This window comes from Dendrobates tinctorius, unplaced genomic scaffold (genome assembly GCF_039654945.1).
Source record: "Dendrobates tinctorius isolate UK_male_01 unplaced genomic scaffold, ASM3965494v1 ptg000240l, whole genome shotgun sequence".
Taxonomy (NCBI): Eukaryota; Metazoa; Chordata; class Amphibia; order Anura; family Dendrobatidae; genus Dendrobates; species Dendrobates tinctorius.
In genome coordinates, this window is record NW_027361907.1 from 443,103 (window position 1) to 457,167 (window position 14,065).

The following is a 14,065-nucleotide window of genomic DNA, read 5'->3' on the forward strand; positions in this document are numbered from 1 at the left end:
TACCGGAAGTCCCATTCAAGTCTATGGGACTTCCGGTATCGGAATAAGAAAAACCCTGTTTTTGCCTTGTACAGCCTCTCTGGGGTCTGTACGGGCCTTTCGGGGGGCTGTGCCGGCCTGCCAGGGGGTCTGTGCAGGCTCCGGTGGTCTGTGCCGGCCTGCCGGTGGTCTGTGCAGGCTCCGGTGGGCTGTGCCGGCCTGCCGGGGGGCTGTGCCGGCCTGCTGGTGGTCTGTGCAGGCTCCGGGGGGCTGTGCCGGCCTGCCGGTGGTCTGTGCAGGCTCCGGGGGGCTGTGCCGGCCTGCCGGGGGGCTGTGCAGGCTTCGGGGGTCTGTGCAGGCATCGTCCGATGGGACTACAAAAAAAAAGTCCCTAGTCTCACTTTATGCCATTGCTGTGTGTATGTAGTATGTATGTAGTATGCATGTAGTATGTATGTAGTATGTATGTAGTATATATATATATATTTTTTTTTTTAACATTTAACACATTAGCCGGATGATGGGACTACTACTGTCCCATCATTGGCTAATGTGTCAATCACTGTCATGGTAGCAGGCATCGCCAGATGGGACTTGTAGTCCCATCGGACAATGCTTGCACAGACCCCCGGACATCAGCACAGCCCCCCGGCAGGCCGGTACAGACCCCCACAGGGTGCACAGACCACCGGCAGGCCGGCACAGCCCCCCGGCAGGCCGGTACAGACCCCGGGCAGTCCACACAGCCCCCCGGCAGGCCGGCACAGCCCCCCGGCAGGCCGGCAGAGACCCCCGGAAGGCCCGAAATGACGGCGCATCATGATGCGCACACACCGCGCATCATGATGACGTCATTTCGGCTGTCAATCAACTTTGAACTTCCGATTCCGATGCCGACTTCCGATATTGAAAAAATATCGGAAGTCGGTATCGGAATTCTGATACAGCAAGTATCGGCCGATACCCGATACTTGCGGTATCGGAATGCTCAACACTAGTAACAATAAAAATGTCAAAATCGTTCCTCAAAAAAAGTCCTTGCATGACTATGTCGGCCAAAATATGGAAAAATTATAGTCCACAAAATATGGCGATGCAAAAACTAGTTTTTGCAACAAAAATAAACAAAACGTTTTAGTGTGTGACAGCAGCCAAGCATAAAAAAATATAAATCTAGTATTTCTGTAATCACACAGACCCTAAGAATCAAGTCACCTAATCACTTGTACCACACAAGGAATGGCGCAAAAATAAATAAAACCAATTCTTCATCTGCTGTTGATTTGTTCCCAAAGATCGCAGGCCCGGCGCACATCCCTGAAATATGTGATTCAGATGGAACCCTCGGCAGAAGATTCCCTATAATGAGGCAGATGAAGGCACGGTGGATGCTGTCTGGCCTATGATCTGGCGGTGTCTATCTTTTTAAGCAAGCATAAAAGTGCAGTCAGCCACAGTTTTGTGCACTTCTAAAAAGAAGGACACCATTGAACAGAGGCCATACTAAGTCCAAAGTAACTCTGCTGCCTCATTATAGTGAATAAATCCTTAAAGGGTTTCATCTGAATCATGTCACTCAGAGATTTAGATGGAAACTCCGCAGTAAGTGCTCAGCGTAGAGAGCGTGTAAATGTGATCCCAAATGTTAGGAACATTTTACATAACAAAAGCTTCAACTCAGTCCACAAAAAAAGCAAGTCCCTACTCAGGTCGCTCTTGTGTTAACAGAAATATAGGGGACTTCCACATAGCAATGGCTCTGGAAAAGTGAAATGGCTCCTCACCCGCCAAAATAAATTCAACAAATTCTGAGCTCCCAAATCTAAATGCCCCCCTCCCTTCTGAGCCCCAGTGTGCCTAAACCACATATAGCGCCCACACGTTTGGCATTTTTGTAGCAATGAGAGCCCACCTGATTTACTGATGCGTGTCTCCCGAAGCATGAGCTGGGAGTAACGTACTGGTAACTACAGCATACTGGTCACTACAATGGCAGCTTGCAATCTTCACTGCTACTTGTTTCTGTAAAACACCCATGGAATCAAAATCATCACTACATAAATTCGCAAAGGAGTATTTTTTCCAAAATAGGATCATGTGAGGGAGGGATTCTACTCTTCTAGCACTTAGGGGCTCTGTGTATGGTGTAGCAAACTGTTCTCGGAAAATCTGTGCCCCAGGAGACAAATAGCACTCCGTCCTTGATGTGTGGCTAAGCAGTACTGTACAGCCACATATGGGGTATTGTCACGTTCAGTAGAGATTGGGGGACAAATTATGGTGCCATTTTTACCCACTTGCGAGAAAATATAAATTCTGGGGCTAAAGCAACATTTTGGTGGTAAAAATGTAATTATTTTTCTTCACTGCACAATAGTATAAAATTCTGTGACCCACCTGTGGTGTTAATATGATCACTGCACCACTAGATCAATTTTTTGAGAGGTGTAGTTTGTAAAATGGGGTCACTTATGGGGGTTCTGCTGTTCTGGCACCTTAGGCTCACCCAATTGGTCATGGCACACGCAAACCATAACCGTAAAATCTGCATTATAATATACTCCTTCACTTCTAAGTTTTGCACTGTGCCTGAAAAGTTTTTCCTGATTACATGTGGGGTATCTGCATACTCAAGAAAAAATGGATCTCAGTTTGTTGAAAAAATTCTCCTCTTTGTCTTTAGAAAAATTAAATACCGCTCAATGGTATAACATTCTCTAAGGCACATGTGGTGTTAATATGATCACTGCACCCTTAGATGAATTTATTGGGGGGTGTAGTTTGTAAAAAGAGTTCATATATCGGGGATTTTTGTTGTTATGGCACCTCAGGGGCTCTGCCAATGTGACATTTCACCCTCAAACCATTCCTGGAAAATTTGAATTTGAATATGGCACTGCTTCCCTTCTAAGCTTTGCACTGTGCCTCAAAAGTAGTTTTCCCCTAAATATGGGGAATCGGCGTCCTTAGGAGAAATTAAAATTTCTACTGTTTAGGGACATCAAGGGCTCTCCAAATGAGACATTGCATCCGCTAATGATTCCAGCAAATTTTACACTCAAAAACTCAAATGACGCTCCTTTTCTTCTGAGCCCTGCCGTGGGCCCAAATAGTAGTTTTCTCCCACATATGGTGTATCATCGTACTCAGGAGAAATTGCACAACAAATTGTATGGTGCAATATCTCCTGTTACCCTTATGCAAAATTTGGGGCTAAAAAAGATTTTTGTTGGAAAAATGTGATTTTTTTTAAATTTTTATGGCTCAATATTATAAGCTTCTGTGAAGCACCTGAGGGTTCAGTGTGCTCATCACACATCTAAATACATTCCTTGAGGGGTCTGGTTTCCAAAATGGGGTCACTTGTGGGGGGGTTTCCACTGTTTAGGCACATCAAAGGCTCTCCACATGAGACATTGCATCTGCTAATGATTAAGTATCTAATTTCCATTCAAGGTATTTTACCGACCTCAATTTAATCATAATCATCTACATCCACTAACTATCCATAGAGATAAAGAGGAAAAGGCAACAAAAATAGGTTAAAACAAATATTTATTAATAATATATTAAAATATATAAAACATATTAAAAGGAGATTTCTCAAACAGGTTAAAGGCTGGGGAGGTAAAAACCAGAGTTGTAAACCAGGCAGAGTGTATAATAGAAAAAAAATATATACTGTATTATAAAATGACCTTGTACAATAATAAATCATGGTGTTTTTTTTATCAGCAATCTAATATATAAAGCTCAATGTGGGTGTGTATGTACAGTATGTATGTATGTATGTACAGTATTTATGTCCGGGATTGGCATCCGCATCGTCGCAGCTACAGCCACAAAATTTTGCACAGTCACACGTCTGGACCCCGAGAGCGTCATAGGCTATGTTGTGAGGCGAAATTTTAACCCCGCACGTTCCAATTCACCAAACAATTTTGCCCCTATCTACATAATGGGGAAAAGGTGAAAGGAAAAGTGTTGGAGGCAAATTGACAGCTGCCAGATGTGAACAAGGGGGACTTAAAGAATGAGAGCGATGGCGCCAAACAGTATATACCGTACAGTTGCTAAGGTGGGCCCTGACATGGGATACTCACCACACACGGGGATATGAACACACACACAAAATGTGCCACACGCTACCACGTGCTTCAACACATATACCACCCTCAGCATACATTTCACCACACATACACCAATGTCGCCACATAAAAGTCGAAACACAAAAGTCGCCAGTAAAAACGCGCCACGCTGTCCCAGAGCTATTTAAAAGATGAAAAATGAGCTGTGATTGGTTGCTATCAGCAACAGTTTTCTTTGTAGACAGTTGTGGTAACTGAGGCCTATTATTCTTATCATTTCTATGGTGTTATTGTCCTTCTGTAAAGCTGGAAATAACACAATTTATTACCGTGCCAACACAGACGACCCTCTGACACAGACTACAGGGGGAGCCCAGTATCACACAGGATAGGATTAGATACACGGCTCCGCAGTCAGTATCACACAGGATAGGATTAGATACACTGCTCAGCAGTCAGTATAACACAGGATAGGATTAGATACACAGCTCAGCAGTCAGTATCACACAGGAGAGGATTAGACACATGGCTCAGCAAGCAGTATCACAGAGGATAGGATTAGATACACAGCTCAGCAGTATCACACAGGATAGGATTAGATACCCAGCTCAGCAGTCAGTATCACACAGGATAGGAATAGATACACGGTTCAGCAGACAGTATCACACAGAATAGGATTAGATGCACAGTTTTTATGTGCAATATAATCGTTATAATTTGTTATAACTAACCACAGTTGGTCACTATGCCCAGGCAACGCCGGCTCTTCAGCTAGTAACTACTAAAGTGCATAGTGCTTATATATTGCTACAACATATCCATGATAGAAATTTTACTACGGCCATAACAGTCTATGTGAAAATTCAAAAGTTAACGTGCATCAGTGCTTAAACATGACTCATGGCTACCAATGAAAATGACAGTTACTGTACCTACAGAAACGTCTTTCCTCATCTATAATACCCACAGGGGTACGGCCCACATTGGCAATAACTTTAAGTTAGCCTGTTGTCTGACCATTCTTTTACCCACATTTTTGTACCATTACTGCCCTTCCTGTTCTGGTCCAGCAATCTGACTACTCCTGCCAGCCTGCACTAGTGTCCAGGAGTTGAATTCGTTGCTCCAACCTAGCACCTGTGTAAGTCCAGATTTCTGTATTAAGGGTGACGTCCAGGGCAACCCCTGGGATCTGGAAGAGCTTGCACTAAGCCTGTTCATGGTAGCCATTTTAAAGTGGCCAAGAGACCACTGGCAGACCTATGTAACAACTGATTTATGCAAAGTTTGTTGAGAAAACAATGAGCCTTTAAGGGTGCTGGCTGCAAACAATCATTCTTTTCTTCCATGCATTTCCTTGTTAATGTAAAAAATAAAATACTTGCAAAAAATATTTAGTATTTTGAAATATACTTACTTTTAAATTATTTAGAATAATCAAGTAGCACCCAATACTGTAAAAAAGTATAGAACAATGACAAAAACTATGGTAACTTACAAGTGAGGCATATTTAGACCAGAAGATGTTAACAGGTGACACTTCATTTCACTTACAATTTACAAGTAAAAAGATTTTCTTGTTAAAGGGAATCTGTCATCGGAAGTTGACGGCCTATGTAAATGGCCTATGTCCGGTCCGATGGGCGGTGTTTCTTCTTTTTTTCTCCACCCCATCCGTGGCCCCGTCCGCAATCTTTTCCGGAATTCTAGTAGTTCTACTCCATAGATTGTGTGTGTGCAAAGCAATCTTGCTTCGCGCACACGCAGTATGCTTTGCCCAATTGCGGGCAAAGCCGAAAATCATTACTGTGCATATGCCGGTACACTATGTCCTGGAAGTATTTTGCTGTGTTCCGGGACATAGTTCTCAGGCACAATGCCTGAGAAGTCTTAGAGGCGGGAGTGGAAGGTACAGACTAGTGAAGAAGTTTGTTGAAAGTTATTTACAGAGCGTACCGAGCAGGTAGACCTTTAAACAGAAATGAGGGAGGAGATGTAGGGGGTGCTGCACTGTGTAGAGCTTTGTGGGTGAGAACAAGCAGTTTGAATTGGATTCTGTAATGTATGGGCAGCTAGTGCAATGACTGGCACAGAGCCGAGGTGTCTGAGCACCGATTAGCCACATGGACGATCCTGGCTGCTGCATATGCATAATGCATATACTGTACAAAGTTGTTCAACTGTTTATGTAGATTATATCTGTACATATGGTAAACTCTAAATGGTAATGGTCAACAGAGCTTTTATATTAATACAACACTAATGACATCAATGATTACCATCGTTGCAATTAAAATATATACCCTGGTAAACACGTTGCTTTTTACAGAAGGGAAAATCATCAGATGTTCAGAAAGAAAGCAGTTTACTCCAAAATGAACGAATCCGAAGACAGACATCTGATGGAAAAGGTATTAATTTATTGTGCTCCGGTTGACTAAATCATACTTGTGCTTGTCTATGACATGGCATGTAGATGACTGAATGCAAAAATTGATGAAACTGACCTACCCAGCTCATGCAGAATATGTTTTGTAGGGTGATATTTTGGGAACTAACACATTAGAAGAATGCTGTGTTTTCATACACTGTGTGCAGAATTATTAAGCAAGTGTGCATTTTAGCCATATCATCACACGAGTGTATGCTCTCATGCAAGAGAATTGGCTCAATTAGGCCTCTTTCACACATAAGTTTTTTGCCGTCAGGCGTGATCCAGCATCGCGCCGGACCGCCGGATGCGTCAAATGTTATGTAAAACAGGATGTGACGGATCCGGTTTTCGGACGGATCCATCTTGCGCATCCGACCAAAAACCGGATCCGTCGCACCCGTTTTTTTATCCGTTTTTCGACAGATTTTGACGGATCCGGTTTTTAAAACGCCCTGCAAACGTGATTGGCTAATGAAAACCTATATATACAGTGTTCCTACAGCCCATCTTTGACAGGTTGTAGAGGAGAAAGTGCAGGTTGGAGAGAAGAGCAAGTGACTGGCGAAGATGGATGTTGTGATAGGAAACATTTTGAAGAATTTGGTGGATTGTTTTTGTCCCCCCCGGCTACAAATATCTGCTTACAGACACCCCAGAAAAGGTGCATCTATAAGATGTGCCTTTTCTGGCACTTATCCTCTCTATTCCCATTGCCCTGTAGCAGTGGCAAATGGGTTAATAACAAAGGGTTAATGTTACCTTGCAATTGGAAGGTGACATTAAGCCAATTAATAATGGAGAGGTGTCAATAAGACACCTATCCATTATTAACCCTAGACTATGAAATGGTTAAAAAACACACACAGACATTAATTAAAAAGTCTTTTAATGAAATAAAGACAAGTTTTTGACCAATTTTTATTACTCTGCTATTCCAAAATTAAACCATGATCTGCAAAAAAAAAAAAATAACATAAAAAAGCAACAATATAGTTACCTCTCTGCCATTCTGTCAGGTCCCACACTGTAATCCTTCACAAGGGGTTAAATAGTTTACAATGAGGACCGGTGCTAATGCGACCAGCTCCACTGTAAACTACTTCAGAATGAATTAGTTCAGCTCTGCGCAGCCTCCATGGCTGCCAGTAGATGAATTAATAAGCGTTGGAAAGTTTCTGACTTTTTTCCCACGCTCATCAGTTCACCTCAGGTCAGCCGGGGACTCCCTGCAGCCTCAGTGACGTCAGCGAGAGTCCGCTACCCCGCTCTCATGCCATCCCTGCACAGGCTTCTCAATTCCCTGCCCAAACTCCCTCATCCACACTCCTCCATATTGCCCATATAAAACCGCCATCTTTTGGGCATTGTATTTAACAAATATACAGTAATAAATTCATTTTTAAAGCTGGAACGCCCATTAACATGGCGTGGAAAGCACGGCCATGTTGTTCCTGCTTTGATAACTCCTGCCCTCTGCTGCTCAGTACTCTATTGGCCGCCGCTTAATTTGTCCCGCCCCTCTTCCTTCTTAAACCTGTGGATTACTATGCCTAGCCAGACTTGCGGTGGATCCCGCGTCTGGAGGAACATATGCCCCATCAGTCCCATCAGTCCACATAATTAAGGTAATGCAGCACTCCTTCTCTGTTTTAACTAGTGGTTCGCCATTCTGGCATGCACTGACCTGATGGCCACTGTATATGCTCATATCTATTTTCAGTGTACTCATGCTGATGGACAGATTGTCCCTGTAAGTAGCAATCCTGCACCATCTAAGTCTCTCTCTGTTATTCTTGGCTGAGCTCTCTCTATATATGTGTCTCTATAGATTATGAGCACAACGAGTTATACAAGGGCTATATAATCCCCTGCTGAATATGTAGTACAGCATGGTACGTCACACATCCCATCCGGATGTTATTATATTTCTTTCTATTTTTTTCTATCCACACTATTTCTAGGATAGGTTGTACGTGGCAGTTGGTGAATATTATCTGCGTCTTCCATATTTCTATTCATATAACCATGCAATCTTTGATGTACAGTATATACTTCGGTTTGCTATTTTATGTTATGTTATTTTTATTTTTATTTTTGTGTTATATTTTGCGTTCTCACTTTAATATCTATTTTGTAGTAACTGAAGAAGGTCGCAATTGACTGAAACGTTTTGTATGCGTACTACAATAAATCACACTTAAGTTGAGTGCTAGGCTTATAACTATTATTTCATTATATGTGTCTTGATTGATATGTGTGTTTTGTACCTATTAATGATGTAAACGTGCTCGGTGATACTCGGATATCACTCGAGTTTTTGAGTGCTCAGAAATGCTCAGCACTCATCGAGCATTGGCTGTGTAGCTGGCACCAAACCTGCGAGGCTTGCCTGCCAGTCACTGTAATGCCGTAGCCATCTTGGTAGTGGCATTAGATAAATTACAACCTAGACATGTTTGGTGTCTATGAAGTCGTAATGACCTGGAGAATCATAATGGCAAGTCAGTTTTAGCATTTAGTGAACATGGTGAAAAAACCCAACCTGAGATCATGAAAAATGGAGACAGTATGAGTATTGGAAAATGGAGCAATTTTTTTTTTTTATTCAAAATTTTGGAATTTTTTTTCACCACTAAGATAAAAATGAAACCTAGAAATGTTTGGTGTCTTTGAACTCGTAATGACCTGGACAATCATTATGTTTATGTTTAGTGAACATGATAAAAAAAAAACAACTGTGGGATTGCACTTTTTTTGCAATTTCACCACACTTGGAATTTTTTTCCCATTTTCTAGTACACGATATGTTAAAAACAATGGTGTTGTTCAAAAGTACAACTGGTCCCACAAAAAACAAGCCCTCACATGGACATATTGACCAAAAAAATAAAAAAGTTATGGCTCTGGGAAAACTGCGCGCAAAAAACGAAAATGCAAAAAACGAAAATACCTGCGGGGGTTAAGGGGTTAAAAGTCCTCTTAGGCCGGGATCACACTACCGGGTATACACTGCATGTATTTCTATGTATTTCTATGCAGCCGCGGCTCCGGTCCTGAGTGCCGGCGGCAGCGCCGGGTGTTGATGTGAGAGACTCGTGCGAGTTTCTCGAATCACTCATGGTAGTGTGATCCTGGCCTTAGGGCTAATCTTGTGCTTTGCTGTTTCTATGCAATACATTTTGCATTTAGCCTAGGGACAGCTGGAGCGGGGAGAGTGGCTGAATACAGCCTCTAGGCAGGGCTTAGTGCTTTGCAGTCCACTGTTAAAATTATAGCTGCTGCAGGTTACCACATTTTTTTGTGAAAAAATTGACTGTATTGTCATCCATACAGTTTACCATACTTTGTGTAAAGTTATGGTGGTTTAAAATTAGCAAAAACCATTTGGCCTGCTAGAGTTCACAACATTTTTTATTAAAAAATTGACTATTGTCATCTATACATTCTAAGGTGCTTTGTGTAAAATGATGGTGGTTTGACATTTTTAAAAATTGCTTGGCATGCTACAGTTCACAACTTTTGTTTTAAAAAAATTGACTATTCTCAGCCAGTTTAATTTGCTTTGTGTAACATTAAAGTGGTTTAAAATGTTTTAAAACGCTTGGCATTCTACATTCATAAAATGTTTTGGTTCCTAAAATTGATTATTGTCATCCATACATTTTAACATGGTTTGTGTAAAATTACGGTGGTTTGCAATGTAAAAAAAAATTGACTATTCTCATCCATACAGTTTAACGTGTTTTGTGCAAATTTACGGTGGTTTAAAAACCGCTTGGCCTACTACAGCTCACAACATTTTGTGTCAAAAAAATTGACTATTGTCTTCCATACAGTTTAACCTGCTTTGTGTGAAATTACGCTGGTTTGAAATTTTTAAAAACTGCTTGACCTCCTACTGGTGACCACATTTTTTATTTAAAAAGTTTAGTTTCAATTCATGAAGGAAATTTGGTTTAGAGAGACCTAGCAATTAAAAAATGCGTAAGGCGTGTGGTAAGGGATGGGGTAGTGGAAGTGCTGCTGCTGGAACTTATCTACACACCTATCTACAACACTTGTTCCACATTGCAGGGAGGCACGGGACACCACTTCTGAAGCTAGAGCAGTGTGATTAGGAGGTCAGTTGGATAGCAGAAAATTCTTTCAGCATGCTTGCCAGCACCACCCAGTCTTAAACATGGTCCAATCTGAGCACCCAAGAGTCTAGATCACTTAATCCTCACTCTGATCCTCCTCCCACTCACCATGACAAGTCCCAGCAGACCAGTGAGCAGCCACTCAAGAAGATGACGGTCAGGAATGGCAAATTTTGTCTAAGGAGGTAGTTGATGATGAAGCATAGTTGCCAATAAGTCAGGTTGTTGTTAAGTTCTTGTTAAGTTGTTGTTAAGTTACAGCTTCTCCCCTCTGTCAATCCCTTCACTGGCTCCCAATTGCCCAGAGACTCCATTACAAAACCCTAACCATGACATACAAAGCCATCCACAACTTGTCTCCTCCATACATCTGTGACCTCGTCTCCCGGTACTTTCCTGCACGCAACCTCCGATCCTCACAAGATCTCCTTCTCTACTCCCCTCTTATCTCCTCTTCCCACAATCGCATACAAGATTTCTCTCGCGCATCACCCCTACTCTGGAACTCTCTACCACAACATATCAGACTCTCACCTACCATCGAAACCTTCAAAAAGAGCCTGAAGACCCACCTCTTCCGACAAGCCTATAACCTGCAGTAACCACCGATCGACCAAACCGCTGCACGACCAGCTCTACCCTCGCCTACTGTATTATCACCCATCCCTTGAAGATTGTGAGCCCTCGCGGGCAGGGTCCTCTCTCCTCCTGTACCAGTTATGACTTGTATTGTTTAAGATTATTGTACTTGTTTTTATGTATACCCCCCTCACATGTAAAGCGCCATGGAATAAATGGCGCTATAACAATAAATAATAATAATAATAATAATAAGTTACAAAGTTAGGAGCACTAGGGTGCGGTTTAGGAAGACAGGGTGGTGGATGACCAAGTCACTGACCTAACCTGGGAAGCAGTCATGCAGAGGGAGGCCAGCAGCGCTGAGGGGGGATTGGCAGTACTGAAACAGGCAGAAAGAGGCAATGAAGTGACCAGAAGGAGAAGGTTGGCAACTGTTCTGCAGAGCACGGACACCCATGAATTTCTCTCTCAAAGAGTTAGGTGTTCCCCAGTCTGGGACTTTTTAAAAGAGAGTTCTGAGACAAAAAAATGGTAACTTGCATCCTGTGCCATGCTAATACCAGCAGGAGCCTGACCACTAAGAGACTAACCTCCACCTGCATGATCAGGCACATGTCAGCTAAGCAACTGACTCGGTGGACTGAACGCCTGGGTTCACAATTGGTCCAAGCGGGTGACATCACTGCCTCTCCCCCTGTGCTAGGTGCTTGCCAATCCCCTGTGCTTGACAATGGCCCAGATGCCTCTGCACCTGTCTTCGCACATCCTGAGGCACCATCAACAGGCACTTCCAAATCTTTAAAAAGAGAAAAAGAAGCCAGCTCACCTGAAGGCATGTGTAGTGGATAGCCCGGACCTCGTGCAGTCTTCACGCAGTAACCAAGGAAAAAGAAAAAAGGTCCAATTTATTGTTAAAAACAAGTCCAAAACAGAGCAAAAAATAATGTGTTCACATGAGTAACAAGTAGTAGATTACGCGTTTCAAACAATAGCTTGTTCTTTCTCAAAACTACTTCCCCTTGGGTGTTACTGCAATATATACTCTTTCCACCCAGTAAATTACAAACACATGGTGTGAAGGGAGAGGAAAAAAAAAAAAAAAAAGGGGAGAGGGAAACATGTGTGAAATATAAAATATAAAAATAATGTGACAAAGAAAAACGCAATTTGTTGAAGAGAAGGGGGAGCCAAAAAAGAATATATAACCGCAGCAGTGTAGCCATGTCCGAGATTCAGTTTTAGAGCTAAAAAAAACTAGGAGACACTATGTCTAATAAGGTGTTGGCTTTTTTAGCAACCACTCTGCAGCCGTTAGATAAAATGCTAGACAAGACCTCATCTTCAAACAGAATAGGTAGATGTTTTAAGATGAGTGCTTTAATGGTGTTAAACTGAGAACTATATTGGATAGAGCAAAGCATCTTATCTGGATTTTTATCATTATTATATACCTTTGGTAATAACAAATCATGTCTTTTTTTCTTTTGTACATCCAGATGCAGAACATGTGCACATTCTAATAATGTTCATTCCTTTTTTGATGGTACTAATTGTAATGAACATAAAATAAAACAATATATAAATTGCAATAGTAAAAATGTAGTATTTGTGATTGCCTGTTCCAAATGCAACTTGAGATATGTGGGCTGCACATCTCGCATGCTCAAGACTCGCATATCTGAACATATAACTGATATCTCCTTCCAGTATTAATCGCTCCATCTCATCTGCATCCAGACACTTCATTAATGAACACTAAAGGAGTACTGAATTTTTTCATGTCATGGGCATTGAGAGAATAACACCACATATAAGGCTAGTTTCACACTTGCTTTTTTTTGCAGCGCGTTTTTCCCGCAAAAAAACGCATTGAAAAAACGCATACAAAAGCATACAACTGCTGCGTTTTTTTCAAGCATTTTTATGAGTATGCATGAAAAAAACGCAGCGTTTTTAAGCGTTTGTATGCGTTTTTAGTGCGTTTTTACCGCGTTTGCGTTTTTTTACAACATTTTAAGGTGGCCCCTCACACTACCCAAACCATGACTTTACTAACCCTAACCCTGACCCTAACCCTAACCCTAACCCTGACCCTAACCCTAACCCTAACCCTGACCCTAACCCTTAACCAAATCATACTTAACCCTAACCCAAACCCTAAACCCTAAACCCTAACTAACCCTAACCCTAACCCTAACCCTGACCCTAACCCTAACCCTAACCCTGACCCTAACCCTAACCCTAACCCTAACCCTGACCCTAACCCTAACCCTAACCCTGACCCTAACCCTTAACAAAACCATACTTAACCCTAATCCTGACCCTAACCCTGACCCTAACCCTTAACAAAACCATACTTAACCCTAACCCTGACCCTAACCCTAACCCTGACCCTAAACCTAACCCTAACCCTGACCCTAACCCTAACCCTAACCCTGACCCTAACCCTTAACCAAACCATACTTAACCCTAATCCTGACCCTAACCCTGACCCTAATCCTTAACAAAACCATACTTAACCCTAACCCTGACCCTAACCATAACCCTAACCCTGACCCTAACCCTAACCCTAACCCTAACCCTGACCCTAACCCTTAACAAAACCATACTTAACCCTAATCCTGACCCTAACCCTGACCCTAACCCTTAACCAAACCATACTTAACCCTAACCCTGACCCAAAACCCAACCCTAACCCTGACCCTGACCCTAACCCTAACCCTAAACCCCCTTAACTAACCCTAACTCTAACCCAAACCCCTAAATTCCATGGTTAAAAAAAAAAAACGCATATGCAAAAAAACGCATACATGAGCATGCCAGTGCGCACATATGCGCATCCA

At 42.2% G+C, this 14,065-nt stretch overlaps 1 protein-coding gene across 1 annotated transcript in view; it reads left to right on the forward strand.

Annotated features, from left to right (window-relative positions):
* The window catches only part of TNFSF13B (TNF superfamily member 13b), a 166,237-nt gene that overhangs the window by 13,386 nt on the left and 138,786 nt on the right, over positions 1-14,065 (forward strand). The window contains 1 exon segment of the mRNA XM_073556814.1: positions 6,397-6,478. Coding sequence (XP_073412915.1) covers positions 6,397-6,478 — 82 coding nt within the window.